The sequence below is a fragment of the Diplotaxodon limnothrissa genome, linkage group LG10, assembly GCF_057381915.1.
Source record: "Diplotaxodon limnothrissa isolate DT_005_m linkage group LG10, D_limnothrissa_male_GT1.1, whole genome shotgun sequence".
NCBI lineage: Eukaryota > Metazoa > Chordata > Actinopteri > Cichliformes > Cichlidae > Diplotaxodon > Diplotaxodon limnothrissa.
Genome location: NC_140605.1, coordinates 23,600,309 through 23,616,966, shown reverse-complemented (window position 1 = coordinate 23,616,966; position 16,658 = coordinate 23,600,309). Strand labels below are relative to the sequence as shown.

Below are 16,658 nucleotides of genomic sequence, written 5' to 3'. Positions count from 1 at the left end.
CTTTAAATGTTAAGGGATTATAAAATGTTTTGCAATTCATTCTCAAGAGGACATTTATGTCTTCACTTAAAGGCAAAAAAAAAATCAGAGTACCACCAAGGTCAGTATAATTCAGCCTCTGGAGGCTCTGTCTGGGTCGTGCATTCATCAGTTTTTAAGAGATTTTACTTTGGAACAAAATATTGGCCTTAGTAACAACAGTCTGGTTATATACTTAAAACTCATGGTATGAAACTACTGCAGGATGAGATCTGATAATCAGTGATCAATTATTTTCTCATTATCAGCCGCTGTCTGATAACAGCTGTCATCTATGGGGACTTTTTTTTGTACATTATGTCCAAAAAGGGAATTCCCAAAAATCTGGGCATGCCTATGTGAGCTGTAATGTGGAGGTGACGTTGCTCTAGAGGGGCCTCAAAAAGATCAGCCATCTCAGTTTGGCCCCAGCAGTGATCAAAGTCAGAGATCAGATGTGACTTTAGGCATATAATGTGCTCAGCCAAGTGCACAAAGCCTTCCTGACAGGACAGAGATGGCTCGGCGTTGACAATGATTTACGGTGTGGTGTGGAGCATTCTTCACCTACGAGGGTAGACAGGAGACATAGGAGGTCTGCAGACGCACTGTAAATTCTTGTTAAACTGATCAGAGCAGACAGCACTCAAACATCACCGAAACATCAAGCTAAACATGTAGAGTCTCCTCTGCTTCCCACTTAAGATCCAAGAAGCTGAAGCCAGCGTACCCCTGAGGCTCTGTAAGTGTTTTCAACTCTTGTACAAGCACTCCGGCTTAACTCCCTTGTGATTTTACTATAGCACTGCATAATTACATACGTTCCGTTAAATAAAACTGTGTTAAAGGCAAAAAAAATATTTTACTGGGTTACTCAGATAGCCTAAGGTAAATACTGATGTGGTCTAGGGGAAAAAAATTGTCACTTGACAATTTGGGATTATTGGGTAAATCTAATCTATTTTATTTATTTATTTATGAAGTGAATCTATAGTCTGTTGCAAGAAACAGGAAAATAAATAAGCACAGATGTTTTTTAAAGTCCATCTAGAAATGATTTTCACATGCCCGAAAGAAATTATTGGCTCTTTTATATGCAGGCTGTTAAAAAAAAAAGACACCTCCTTCCAGACAGGTCTTTAAAAAAAAGTAATAAAGTGCAAAAGTTCAAGCAGTCTGAAACTGTGAAATCAAGTGAGTGTCACAAGTTATGTGAAGAGATTAAAGCTCCATTGTTCGCTTACTGAGCTGTGACCAATGAAGGGTAAAGGAAAGGAATTTTGCACAAAAGAAATTAAACTTCATTAGTTTGACATCGATTCCTGAATTTACATATTAACTTGGCTAATACAAGAAACAAACCTTTTGAAACAAACCTTGCAAAAAATCAGTCAGGCATCATGTTTTAGTAACTTAACAAGTGTTAAAAAGGAGTTCAAGCCCATATCAGCTGATAGTTTAGCTGATTCATATAGAGCCTATGATATTTACGCTGCTGTAGCCAGCCTATAGTTAGTATGCATTTGCAAGCCTCTTTGCAACCCTCCTCCATGCTTAAATCTGTCCTATCTGTTCTTGCTGATGCATGCTCTTTTACCTTTCTCCAGTCTTATGTCCTCTATGAATTAATGTGAAACAATGCTGGAGGTCCAAGAAAGGAGATAAAAAGAAAAACTGATTTTAAATATCATTTTCTACGTAGTGCAGAGGTTTATTTTGCTGCCTTGACCAGTTTTACATGCAAAACTATGATAAAACACAAAGTGTCCAATCAAGAGAAGCACTGAAAAAGAATGGTAGCTTTCAGATTCTAGGAAGTGAAGATAATTGGGTAAATAAAGAGAATTACACCATATGAGGGAGATATAAAAAAGTACTGATATGTGCATCCCCAGAATATATGTGTGCATAACCTCTAGATCTTTGCACAAACTCAAACTAGTCTCAGTTTAAACATTCAGAGAATGAGGACAAGCAAGAGATATATGAGACAAACACCTGACTTGATACACTACATACTGTGTTCACTCTGCTAGTTACACTCTGTCAACATGCAGATATGCTGCTTGCTGTGACTGTTGTTTCTTATCAACATTCCTGTCTTGACCTTGGTTCAGACACATTGGTCAACTTTGAGACGACTGAGAGGAGAATACAAACACTTGCTGCCCGTGGTTTGTTGACTAGTGTAAGGTAAGGTTTGCCTGGTGTATAAATAGACAGAGAAGGTCTAACGCTTCATTTCTGAGGTTTTCCTGACAGGAACCACAAGCACAGAAGCAGTCAGGAAACTGTGAGACACAAATGTGTTCTCTCCTAGAGCCGTTGTGTTGTTTGATTTTCTCTAAATGTGAGTGTAATTTTACCTCATGTTTGAAATATTCCTTTTATGACTCTATCTTGGGAGAGTGTGCTTATGTGATGGAGGAGAAAACTGGCAGACCAACAAAGACATAAGTATATAAGAATAGCATGATTTTAGGGTTTAGTTTTAGTTTACTAAAACTTTACTTTAACTAGCTGGAGACACCAACAGACTAAATAAACAGAACAGGAAGGCTGACTCTGTAATTGACTGTTGGTTGGTGTTTGTAGTGATTTTTGGTAGTTGTCATTGGTAGTTGTAGTGGTTGGTTGTTGTAGTTGGTTGCTGGTTGTTTATTGTTAGTTGTTATTATTGTTGGTTTCTGCTGTTCGTCAGTTGTTATTGGTGGTGATTGATGCCAGCTGTTGCTGTTGGTTGTTGGTATTGTATCATTATTCAACTGCTGAAATAAAAGAATTTGTGAAATAGGGGATTTTGTGTTTTCCATCAAATTGTATTGTAGTTGTATCTAAATGATTTAAACAGTTAGCTGTTAAAAATGTATTAAAGTTTCATTTGAAGATCAGTCTGAAGGCAGAAAGGCTGCTGATACAAGTGTTAAATAAAGATAACTGCAGCACAGCCTCTCACAGTACCATTAGTTATTGGCTAAAAAACAGATTTTAAATTTAACCTGTCATTAAACACAGGTGTTTGCCTTTATGGCAGCTGAACGTAGCAACAGAGTAGCAAATAAAAAGAATGACATGTGGCTGGTTAAACGCTGAAGTGCGTTTAAACAATAACTTAAAGCACATAGCAAGTATTTTATTTCTTCATGTGAGGGCAAGCACTACTTCAAACTGCTTGTCAGGGTTTCATATCAAAAGCAGGCTGCTGGATTAAAGAACCAAGCAACAAAAACACCTTTTACTGTTTTCAGTGTTTGGTGTCGTGGTTTTTGTTGCACAGCATCTTAATTTCACTTTTCTAAAGGCCACACAAGGTAATCTTCCTGTTCAGAGACATCACTCCCAGATCTGACTCAATGGGAGCAAAAGGGTCAGAAAACAGTCACTCCAAATAATAGTCTTATCATCCATCCATGGTTGGGAGACTGTATGAAATGCATCTTGGGTGCAATTAATCAAATTCTGCTGCCAGTGGTGACACATTGATGAATGCTCCCATGTTTTTACTGGTTAAAGACAAAGGTGGAAACAAAAGAAGCACATTTCTGTGTGATTTCTTACTGTCACACAAACAAAACATACATCTTTATACTTCTAGAGACTCTGAGAACCTTGTGTTGATTTATTCAGACATTTTTTGTTTCTTATTAAGTGCTTGTTTTACTGTAAAAAGCCCCACATAGGTGTGATTCATCATAACCGGATAAAACTAGAGGTGAGCTTTCATGAATTCTTATAATCAAGTATTCTGCAGATTCTGAGGGCGACTGAGGTAAACAACCTGCTGTAAAAATAAAAATGCTTTATTGAGCAATACTTAGTATGGATTGCAACATCCTGCGGTGTTGCAATACCAACGATGGGGTTTCATTTGTTTTTCTGAGGTTGGCAAAAAAATTATGTAACAGGAAATTTCATTTGAATGTGTGGCATTTTGATACCTGCATTCAGGCTATCGCATGCAGCAGATCCGCGCAAGTTGCATAGAAAGTCAAGTTGTTGTTTTTCTATGTTTTCCTGCTATGGTGCATGATACGGTAATAATATGTGTGTGTATATACATTCTTGAGCACCTTTATGCATCTAAATCAAACTCTTGAATTTGTTTTAAATACAAGTGCATTCCTAAATAGACTGCTCAAAAAATAAAACAACATTTTCAAAAAAAAAAACAATGGGGAAAAAATTACCATGCTGGATATGAACTGGGTCGGGAAAGAAAGGATGCCACATCATTGGACAGAAATGAAAATTATCAGTCTGTAGAGGGCAGAGGTCATCCTGTTCCTCCTTGCACAAAAGAGCAGATATCAGGCGTGCTGATGGGTTAAGGAATGCCTTCCATGGTCTTCTCATAGAGTAACTGCCTGTCTCCTGGAATCTCCTCCATGCTCTTGAGACTGTGCTGGGAGACAGCAAACATTCTGGCAATGGCACGTAATGACGTGGCATCCTGGAGGAGCTGGACTATCTGTGCAATCTCTGTAGGATCACATCATACTACCAGTAATGATACTGACCCTAGTCAAATGCAAAAGTAGTGAAAAAAACACAACAAAAACGTCAGCAGCCGCCAAGTCTAAAAGCATTTCTGTTTTTGGTGGCTATCTCTTTGTTGCCCCTTTAGTGCACCTGTTGTTAATTTCATTGACACTAAAGCAGCTGAAACTAACAACCCCCTCTGCTACTAACTGCCCAGATCAATATGCCAGAAGTTTAACTGACTTGATGCTGTACTTTGAATAAATGTTCCTTTAATTTTTTGAGCAGTGTATTTATGTTGAAAGGCATAGCATAGCAGTCAGTATACACTAAAGCATGTATATATTTGTAATATCATTGGCTAAGCCATCTTTTCATTTGGATGCATACCAAATAAGGCTTCCATCTTCCATATATAGTATTTTTGTGTATTAAAAGTTGCATAGGCTTTAAAAACAATCCAGTGATGGCTGGGCTCTGTGTTTTTGATACAGAGAGATCAAATTCAGCTCTACTATATGGTGGTCCACTGCCTATCAAGCTAATACTTGATAGGCAAGCTAATACTGCTGCCAATGCTGTTCGTAGAAGTGGTTTATGTTTAAGATCGCAATTTCAGACTCTCCTCCATTAGGCTAAAACAGCTAAACTATAAGCTCAGACAGCACCAGATTAAACAGTGTTAAACTCAGCTAATGGCCCCTGTTGACCACCCCCAACACGTTGCCTCTATGCACACAACTTCAAAGCAAACAGTAAGACTACGCATGTCTACAGAGCTGATATAAAACCTGTAGCTAGTTCGCCAGAGTAATGCGATTGAGGGAAATTACAATTCTAGATGCACATTTCTCTCCGTGGTACATGAACTAACATTCATTTCAGCCATCACAAAATGTTAAATGCTACAGAGAACTGCAGGTTTCGGGCTTGTGGAAAGAATTTCAGGCAGATTCGATTTCAGGTTTACAGATTAAGAATGCAGGAGTAGTCCTAAAGGTAAACAGTGTCTTAGCGGTACATTATCCACAGTATTACCAAAGAAAACTTAACACAAAGAAATTACCACATCAAGACTGCTGCACACTAAACTTAATGTTTGTTGTTCAGGTGAACTTTGATGTCAGTGAGAGAAAGGTTAACAAAACTCTTCTTCTTCATCTGGCTGCTCTCTTTAGGGGTCAACCATCTCACCCAATCGCTAGTGTCCTCCTCCTTCTCGCCACTTCTCTATGGTCTTCCTCTTTTCCTCCTGCCTGGCAGCTCCATATTCAGCACCTCTGCCTGACCTGAGACAAAAAGGCAAGACATATGGGTGCACCATCTAAGACAGATAAAAGGGGGCACAACCACTAAGAGACTTAAAGACATATTATTTTTTTTTTTTTTAAATAGATTAGTAAATGAACTGGAAGACAGTTAAGGGAAGCTAAAATTGGGATGACATGCTCTGGTTGGTTGCATCAGATTAAAATCTAGCTGCAGTGTTTTGCACCAGTTGTGGGCGAACAATACATCGTAGCAGGTCTCACCACCATAATATAAACCTTCCCTTTTAATCTTACTGCTAACCTTCTCTTGCAAATCAGCCCTGAGACTCTCCAGCCACACCACTGTCAAACTAAAGATTTCCCCTTACTTGCAGGCATACATATTACACGTGTGCTTTCTATCCCACAACTATACAAAAGATCTACCTGAAAAGGTCCATCTATCCATTTTCACACACTGAGACCTCCTTGTCTTTATCTTGCTGGCCACCTCCTCCACCTCATCCAGGAGGGGGGACACCAAGGTGTCCCACAGTCTGCCAAGAGAGAGGTCTTCCCTGAGGCCTGTCCTCAGTAGGACATGCCTGAAACACCTCACCTAGGAGGCATCTTAAACAGGTCCCTGAACCACCTCATCAAACTGAAAAGGTCCAATTGTAAAATCAGACACAGCCACAGAGTTGTGCGGCTGCAGGATCTCACAGCCCTGTGGGGAATGAGCTGTATCAAAGGACTTTGGAGGGGAGGGGAGGGGAAAGAAAAGGGACAGGACCAGGAATCTAGCATCCCAGCAGTGAGAAGAGGGATGGATGGGACTCAAATACCCTGCGCAAATGGAAATATTTTTCAGGTAGAAAGGGCAGCTGCTGTTCATCCTTCTGCCTCTGTGCAGGAATGATTCCCACACAGGATAAACCGAGAGCAGCTCCTTATATTTCAGCAAACACCATCACTTTCTTGCTGCACACAGCACAAATCTTCCATTTCCAGAGCTCGCTCGCCCATTTTGTGTGACGGGTCCCGTATGTCTGACCCACTAACACATTTCCGTTTATCAGGCGGCGTTACGTCACGCCAGTGGGCGGAGTCTAGTCGTTCAAAACACAGCCTGCCTTCAAATCCTCCCAGATTTTTTTACGATTCCCACCTTTTTTTTATTTTAAATTTTGCTCTCATTTTAAAGCCTCCCTCAGCTTTTTCGGTACTCGGCGCCTTTTTTACTTTTTAAAATTTTTATCTGCTCTTCGTATATAATGCGGTGGATCTCCGTGTATTCTTTCCGACCTGGTTTTTCTTCCGAGATTGACTTCACGAACAGCATCATCCTCTGTTGTTTGTTTTCTGGATGCTTTCGATGGATATGGATTAATTTAAAAGCCGTATAAATGCACCTGCCGTCGGAGAGACACTCGGCTTTTAAAATCGCAGAGGTAAGACTGTGCGAGAGCTAAAGCGGAGGGTTAACGGGAACAAATGTTTTTGTTTGCAGCAGCAGCAACTGTGCAAGAGGCTGCAGGAGCAGCTGCGGGGCATTATCCCGCCTGGAGCCCGTCTGCGTTGTGCTGCACGTACTGCACATCAGAACAAAGTCCATACTTTCAAATGATTTTGAATTTGCATTTTGTCAGCAGTGTGGAAGTCTGGGGAAATGGCGTTATTGTTGTCGAGCAGACTTGAGCGCGCAGTTCATTTCCTGCTTCGCTTCTTTTTCTGAGTAGAGCAGATTGTTTACCAAAGCAGACTAAAAATCGCCGCTGCAAATTTCGGTTTCGAGCCAATACCAAGTGAGCGCAGGCCCAGTGTTACCGACACTGATGCTTTAACCTTCTGTAGGCAATCTCAAAAGTACATCTCAGTTTTTCTGCGTGATGAAGAAATGCCCCTGTAGTAAAAGAAATCCATCTGTAAACACGACTCTCAGGGTTTAAAAATGAATGTGTAAAATTACAGATTAAACTCTGGTAGCTTGTTGCCCAGACTTCCCTCTAATTATAAAACTTTCTTTTTCTTACTATGAAACAATTTTAAAAAAAACAAATTCTAAAGTAGAAGCAGAAAAACAGGAAATTTTGTTATTTAATAGTTGTAATTAAACATGTAATGTGACCCCACTGCTGAGGTCTTTATTAGGAAAACCTATATATCCTATGAAAATACTGCATTAAATAGCGGCATTTAGACAAATGTGTCCTTTCTGATTAATAGGAGAAATATATTGAACTTGGGGGGTAGAAACAAGGTCAAGTATCAATCCAATACCAATACTAGCATTACTGTCGATACTTGGATCGATTGACTCATCTCTACTGTGGATCGTGGAAATCACATTTTTGCACAAAACTGGTTTGTATTTAAAGAAGCTGCTCAAATTGCTGTTTCTACGAAACGTTTCATCTCCCTGAACTTTACTAAGCTGCTATCATTTTTCTTCTATTAATTAAATTAATAGAAGAAAAAGAATGTGATAGCTTCTTGTCTCACCCAACCCTCCCCCCCACCATCAGGTGTGTGTGCCCTGGGTGCAGCCTGGCCTGTGCTGTGGATGTGATGAAGAACCCAGGAGCCGCGGAGAGCCGTCGGCTGGACGGCCTGCTGGAGGCCGCTCTGGTCCGAGAGGCTCGCCTCTGGAAGGTACCAGTCTTCAAGAATGGATGCATCCAGGTGAGCCCATAGTTGTTAGGGGATGCATAAATGTAGGGTGTCATTTTTGCATTTTCAACTTGAGTAAAGGTGTTTTTTAATGTTTATAAAGCACAGACATTTTATAGGCAGCTCAAACCTTTTTTATGATATAAAAAATGGAATGATGCCAACAGGAAAATCAATTTTGATTCGGTCAGTAAAAGGAGCCATTCTTATGACAGGAACCAATAAATCTCTTCATCTCAAAGTAGTTCAGCTGGTATTATAGAAAGGCAGCCTGTCATCTGGTTTTTATGTTGCTGTCATTGTACCTCTTAAAGCAATAACCACAGCAGAAAACCTTACAGGTTCTGGTTTGCGCCTGGTTGCATTTTATTCTTTCATCTAAAATGTAGTTCTTTGCACATGTAAATCATTAATCTGTTTTATCCTTTGTCCGCTCAGGGCGCTGACATCTCTTCATCCCAACACCAAGAAATGATCCTTTGGCTTGGAGAAATGAACAGGCTGTTTCGTTTCTGTCCAGAGACCTTTGCACTGGGAGTGTGTGTCCTCAACCGTCTGCTGTCTACTGTGAAGGTAGACAACAACACGTGATGGTGGTGGTGTCCGGCTTTTGTTTTGGTTTACAGCTTAATTTGCCCAGTAACTAAGGTTTACACTTTAGAATAATAGATTCTGTAGTTCTAAATTAAACTGTTCAAAGTTGCATTGCGCACATTTCACAGCTAATATTCTGTATGCACACCCTGTTAGTTTATCCAGTGCTGCAGGAACAAAGAGGTGAGAGCGAGGCAGATCTTTACTGTTGCAACATATCATGTACTTAAAAGTTATCAGTTGTGATGTTTGATTTAATTTCCGCGGGTCTTTCTTTATGGAGGCAAACTAAACAAATCCTTTTGTGTTTTATAGGCTCAAACAAAGTACCTGAAATGCATCGCTTTTACCTCACTGGTTCTGGCTGCCAAAATCAACGAGGAAGATGAGGTAAGAGCAAGCTTTAAGCTGCAATGCAAAAAGGAAACCAAGAGTTTAAGGCTCAGTCACAGTAGAGTAAAATTGGAGGGCAGCCTCCTTGCGACTGTGGGGGGGAAATCAGTGGTTGCCAGGTGACTGCAGTGAATTTATGTACTCTGATTATTGGGTTGGGTTTTTTTTTTTTGTTTTTTTTTTTTTTTTTCACACAACTACTTGAGCGTGTGATATCCTCACCCTCCACATTGGATTGCAAGGTGATTGCACAGGTTGCCTGATGTGAGGCAATCTGTCTCCAGACAATCATGGTGTGACTCGGACTCACTGCAATCACTCTCAGACTGACTGTTAAACTGATTTATAAACGTCCAGATTTCCAAAACCTTGCAATCAATCTGATACAGTCTACGAAAATTACTGCAACTCGTCTGCAACACATCTCTTTTCAGCAGGAGACTAGTTAACTGTATGTATTCTGGTAATATTCTGGCAGCAACTACGTCACTATTTATGGAATTTTCAAAACTGAGGTTCTGACTGGACACTTAATTTAGCAAGTAGATGGCAACAGAATTGGATGTTCACCGATTTATCAGTTAATTGCAATGTTAATACAAACTGTATGTAGTTGCCAACCAGTTGCAAACTGATTGCAGACTGACTCCGACTTATTGCAGTTTCAAGGCAAAGGCGACAAAATCACAAGTTTGTTGCACATGATCACTAATAATGATTTTTAAAAATAGAAATAAATAAAAAAATAAACACCTCCGACTTCAGTGCATTTTTCAAAACATTGTTTATTAATTTCCCTTTTTGTCTGTGTGTGTTTAACAGGTTATAGGCTCTGTTAAAGGCCTGGTTGTGCAGAGTGGATGCAACTTTTCAACAGCGGAGATTCTTCGCATGGAGAGGATCATTCTAGACAAGCTGCACTGGGACTTGTACACCGCAACACCCATCGACTTCGTTCACATAGTAAGAGAGAATTCAGCAGATTGACAAGCAGACAGAATTTTTTTTTTTTTTTCTTTCTTTTTTGTAATCTGGACCTGAACTCGAAATGCTTCATGAATTCAGCTCCTGGTCTTGCATAAAAACACACGTGGTACAAAAGCGCACATAAAACTGTCATGCTTGCATCATGTTTGCTTCAAGATGGCATTCACAAACCCTCACACCTTCACCTCCCCCTAAAGAAAAGAATTGGTCCTTGTAGTGATTGTGCATTTATTTGATATGACTCAATGTGGCTACAGTTATATATATTAATATAACAAACTCCATTCAGTTGATAAAGAAATCCTGGATTTCACTAAAAGCATATCTGGAAAGCTGGATTGTGTTTTTCTTCATGCCACTGTTTTAGAAATCAGATTTGATTTCTTTATTTTTAATGAGCAAAAATTCCAAATATTTTGTTTTTCAGGTTCTTAAATGCAGATTTTAAATAAATCCTCCAAAGATTTAATCCAGACTTTTTTTTTTTTCTCACTTTCCTTCTAATTCATTGGCAAAGATGACATTTAGTGATTCATAGACTATTAAATTTGTCCATTGCAGAGTAAACAGATGAAAGAATTAAACTTGACATTAAAATAAAGCTTTAGTGCCACTTTGTGATCTAAAGATTTGACTTGCAGATCTCCATAGTGGACAAAATCAAGTTTTTGTGTTTTTTAAGCAATAAGTCAAGCGTTATGAGGCTTCTCTAACACAGAAGGCTGCATGTGCAAGCTGCAAGCAAAGTAACATACGTTGCATATCAGGCCAAGGCACTTCTGACTAACCCTGCAGCCTCGCTGTGGAGACCTAAAAGATGAGCGGCCAGGAGGGTATAAAGATCAAGGATCTCTAAAATTATATCTGGGGTAACCGCTCAAAATCTCCGTGTTGTGTTTACGGCTTGGATCTGTGGCACTACTTGTTAAATCTTCCCAAGTCATTGCCTGAGGAGGTAACCGCTCACTGAGCTGTCAACAAACACACACACACACACATTATTTGGATCCCCCCTCGTGCAGTTGGGCCTCGGGCTGTATTCATAATGCTTTTAAGTGAAAGTCAAAGAGCAAAAATTCACGGGACTGAGGTAAACGTCTCGCCTGTGAAGGTGCTCTAAAGAAAAATCTTTATCCATGTGATAGAAATAAAGCAGATTGTAGGCCAGAAGCTGGAAGCTTTATGAATACAGCCTTGACAAATGGTTAAACTGAATTCAGCCACATGCTTTACGAGTTTTACCTACGACTCGTGATGCACACTTTCAAATGCATCTGACTTTTTAGAAAAGTTAAATATTTTTATTTTTGTCTTCTCATGGATTCTGTCTCAACCCACACCTCAACGACCACCAACATTCCCAACAAATGTGTAAATAACATCGTTGTGATTCTGAGAGCAGTGTAGGACTGCTTCTTAAAGCCACCAACCATAAACTGTCCCCCCCAAAAAGCAGCTTGGCACATTCAGGCTGAATCCCCACTAAACTTACAAGAAAAAGAAAAAAATGGCACTTCCCCTCCAGGCTGATATTTATGTCACAGGTTTACCGAGTGCAGTTCTTATTGTGGCTCTATTATTGTCCTAGCGCTCGACTTTTCAGGTATTACAAAATCCAAGACTTTTAAAATAAAGACATGATGTATTAATAAAAACTATAATAAAATAAAGACATTTTCTCTCTTTGTACTATTCAAATAAATACTTTAACTATACTTTTAAGTATGTCACAATTACATTCCCCCGGCCCTGAAGAAGTTTCCCTTCACTAAATAAAACTGTATTCTACCGTTGTCTACAAAACGGCTAACAATAGACTCTATCGATTAATTTGTCACAGACGCTCCACCATGACACTTTGATATGAATAAATAAGAGGATTTACAGAGTTTTCTTCGTGTTACCTCTCGTCGTTCAACATCCATGTGAAACTCCTGGAGAAGCACTATCAGCTGTGTGATGGTAAAAACCATCTTTACTGCTACATTACCCTGAAAAGGACTCCAGAAAGAAGTGTAGTGGTGAGGGGGGGGACTCAAGAAATTATATTGACTTTAGCGCCACACCGCTGAATCTGCAGCTCCAGGAACATCCCACTTTCTTTAAATCCCATGGCTTATATTTGCTACGGCGTAAAAGACGAAATAAAGCAGATGAACCAAACGCTATGTGACTAAATGAATGACGGGGTTTGAAACAAAAGCTGGATGAATGCATTCCTTTTTTTGATTCTCAGGATGTTCATCTAAACCAAAAGACTGAGCCAGCTTATTCAGCCTGTACTCACTGGTTTTAAAAGTGAAGCAGATTAATTAGTTTATGTTGCTATTTGGAAAAACTGAAACCACCTTCTTTTTCCACTGAGCCCCAACTCAGGTTTGTCAGTTACCTCCCACAAACGGTAACACAGAAAAGCACTGCACGTACAATACGATACAAACGAGATTACAATAAGCAGTCGGACAAAGAGGAGGGGGGTTTGGCGGGCTTCATTAGCAAAACCTGCACTGCTAGAGCTTCAGGTTTGGACCTCTACACTCACCTTTGAAGAGTGGATGATCAATCGGCAGATTGATCACGTCTTTGTTGGTGAGAAATTTGTGTAAAAGGGATGAATGATGTGCAGTTAAATGCACTGGTATACTTGATATAAATCTAGCAGGTTAGGAGTGGGCAATGGGTGGACAGACAATGAGATAACAATGACATCGTTATGGTAACATTTTGGTCTCGATTATGTTCTTTCCCCCCCCGTTGGTCCATCCTAGTTCCACGCCATGCTCGTCTCCAGCCACCCCCACCTCATTCCGTCCATCGGTCTCGGATCCGGTGTCGGCTGGTACCCTGCAACGGACCCCGGTGTCCCCCCCGTTGGGCTGGGGAATCAGAAGAGACCTCCCGGCCTCCAGGTGGCGTTGTGGACCAGGCAGGTGCAACACTGTATGGCTTGCCACCAGCTTTGGCAGTTCAAGGGCTCCACATTGGCTTTGGCCATCATCACTTTGGAGCTGGAGGCACTCACACCCGACTGGTTCTCCATGTTAACAGATCTGCTGAAGAAAGCACAAGTAAGAAAAAGCGCCTACTACTTTCTCTGGTCACGTTAAACATCTTAACGCAAGATATTCAGGGATTAACACATACTACAGCCCAACCAACAGTTTCATGTATTCTGCAATTAGTGGTTGATTTTTAGCTCAAGTAGATTTTACCGCAAACGTGATAATGGAAAACATGGGCAAAAACTTGGACAGTATTGGTCGGTTTGTTGAACTCATGCAGAGAAATGTAATATATGTTGAAAATCTAGCACTTTCAGTCCAGGCACTCCATGAGTCGTAGCAAAGCAGTCTCTCAAAATCCAACTGGAAAAATCCCAAAAGCTTGCCCATAGCTGTAAATCTGCAAGCTGCTTTGCAACCCTGTTTTTGTTTTGTTTTTTTTCCCTGATCGAATCAATGTCATGTCAGTCACTGATGTCCACTGTGCTCTCAGCTTCTCATCTATGCGTAAGAAATAAAGCTGAGGCCATAGGACACAGCCATAATGACAAACATTTGATTGTAGAAACTGTTGCACGTCAGGTATTTCTATTTGTATACCACCAATTCACAAAAAGCTTAGCCTCGAGATGCTTTAAATCCTAGAGCAGCGGTCCCCAACCTTTTTTGTGCCACGGACCGGTTTATGCCCAACAATATTTTCACGGACCGGCCTTTAAGGTGTCGTGGATAAATACAACAAAATAAAACTAGTACCGGTACCGAAAAAATATTTATTCATAACACACGTGAAAAGACCCAGGAAAACAAAGTTAACGATAAAAACGATAACAGAATAACGCTGAAAACCAATAAAAACCCTGAAAACCATACATTTCACACCTAAGCCTCAACTCTCGCGGCCCGGTACCAAACGACTCGCGGACCGATACCAGTCCGAGGCCTGGGGGTTGGGGACCGCTGTCCTAGAGTATTGGATTGAACTCTTATTTGCTGCCATGTCAAATCTTTAATTAGAAAAGTAACTTATTAGCAGTGACCCTGGCAACAAGCCTGTACAGGAAGTAACTAACAAAATGTTGTTTAAACACTATGTGTCTTCATTGTTTGTGTTCTGTTGCAATTTCCATTTAAAAGCACACTAACACACCAAAGTCACAAGAAAGACTTTCCTACTCTGGCAGTGGGACCATCTGAAGTATAATAGACTAAAGTAGAATCAACAATATAGTCTGTAGGCCATCATTTACATCATGCTTGTCTCTTCTTTTTCTTGTTCATCTCACACACATTATCATGCTTCTTCTTGTTCCCATCTCCCAGGTTGACAGTGCGGAGTTCATCCATTGCAAAGAGGTGGTGGACGAGTACCTGCACAGCCTGGAGTTCTCCCTGACAACCAACGCAGTCTACATTTTCAACAGCACTCAGATCCAGGAGGAAGAGCGAGCCCAAAGCCCCACGCGGCACTTACGAGAGTCCGGGAGGGACCAGGAGGACTCGGACGAGTATTACGACGGATTCAGAAATCTCTATAACGAGGAAGCGACTCCCGGGGCAGAGGGGAGCAATCGCGATGATTCGTTTGAGCAGGAGGACATCTCGTCGTGCCCCCCACTGCACCCTGCTGTCAACTAGGAGGACATTTTATTCACACCGTCCACCTTTCGTCTACAAGGACATTGTGGGACCCAGATGCTCCTCGCTAACCATAACATTTCAAGATTTTGTTTTTCCTAAAAGATTTGGCTAATGTAAAATTTAGTATTATTTTAGTTTTTTCTTTGCACTTGTCCTCATTGACTCTGAAGGTGTCAGGATTTTTTGGGGGGTCTTATTCTGATCTTGTGGCTTGTTCTTGGCGGCTGAGCTGAAGCTGTGGGGAATCACTTACGTTACCAAAATTAGATTTGAATGTTTCTCTTTAGTGCAAAGTTACTGTTCTACCTGTAAAGGCCTTCTTCCCCTTACTTTACAACCTTCTTTTGGTTCACATCAACTCCAGATTTTTTGGGGGGTGTTTGTTTTGGGGTTGTTTTTTTTGTTGTTTTTTTGTTGTTTTTTTTAAGGCCTGTTTATTTGCTTCTTTTCCAAGTTTGACGGTGCCCCCCCTCCCGAGCCACATAGCACTTTGATATTTAAAAAAAGAAGCTTTTTTCTTTTTTATACAAATAATTATATATTTTTAACCTCTTTTTATTATTTTAATCTTAACTCTACTAAAGTTTTCCAATTTTGTTAAATGTTTATTTACCCTTTTATTTAGAAAAGTTACATTTTTACTTAAAAGCTTTATTTCATGACTTAATTATGCAAATGTTTTTATTAAATTAAGTTGCAGCCTGAGTTGGTTTAAATTATGCAGCTGTTACATATCATATCTGAGTACCTTTGGGAGATTGATTCAACACTAGAGCAGAATAATAAAACAATGGTGATTTTTGACGGCATGAGATTATCTGATTGATGATGCAGCATCAGTGATAAATTAGCAATATTTTTTTAAATTATGTACTGTATGATAATCTGAGGTTGACCTATGGGATTCTTTCCTCTGATGTGTAAACTGATGAAGGCTGATGGATGGGAACGCAGCGTCTCTTGAGGAACTTTACCTCCACCGCTCTACCAATGCTGGAGAGACTGATCTTTGATTTTATATATTTATTTTTGTTTAGGTGGCTCAAATTGTGTTCAGTCTCAGTAACATGACTTCTAATGTGAACAGGTTATTTTCTCATTTGTAAAGCCTGCTTTGATTCATCAAGTCGATCTGAACCAAGCAACACATATTCCTTCAGATACTGAGGCAGCTATATCTTATTGTCTACCATAGAAATAAAGCTATGATTTCAACAAATAAAAATTCATTTCCTGATATTTTGAATGTTTTTGGTTTTTACTCAATTTTTGCTTGATATTTAGAGGTTTTGTCAATTACTGCATACGAGGATCAAGTAGTTGGGATGGGGGGGGGGTCAACAAAAAATCGGAAAAGTCAGTGACACTAAAAAGAAACAGGTGGTGAAACATTTTATAGCTAATATAACTGCATCTACAAACTGTGGAATAATGTTCCTCAACATAAAATTGCAAATATTTCATCGCCTACAGTACATATTATCAAAGGATTTAGAGAATCTGGAGAAATCTCTGTGCGCAAGGGAGTTTGCTTGTAGTTTGTCCATCCACAAAATCTGAGCTCACAATCAGTCGTAAGTAGGTTAAAAAAAAAAAACTTATCTAGTCAAACCCCTGAAATACG

The 16,658-nt window shown here is 39.9% G+C and overlaps 1 protein-coding gene across 1 annotated transcript; it reads left to right on the top strand.

The window, feature by feature from the left end:
- Positions 1–7,167: 7,167 nt before the first annotated feature.
- ccni2 (cyclin I family, member 2) lies at positions 7,168–15,093 on the top strand. The gene is made up of 7 exons (XM_085364629.1): positions 7,168–7,198; positions 8,273–8,429; positions 8,856–8,990; positions 9,327–9,401; positions 10,227–10,367; positions 13,160–13,459; positions 14,717–15,093. Exons 2-7 carry the CDS (start codon positions 8,316–8,318, stop codon positions 15,029–15,031), a joined length of 1,080 nt encoding a protein of 359 aa, XP_085220755.1. The 5' UTR covers positions 7,168–7,198; positions 8,273–8,315; the 3' UTR covers positions 15,032–15,093.
- The last annotated feature ends 1,565 nt before the right edge of the window (positions 15,094–16,658 follow it).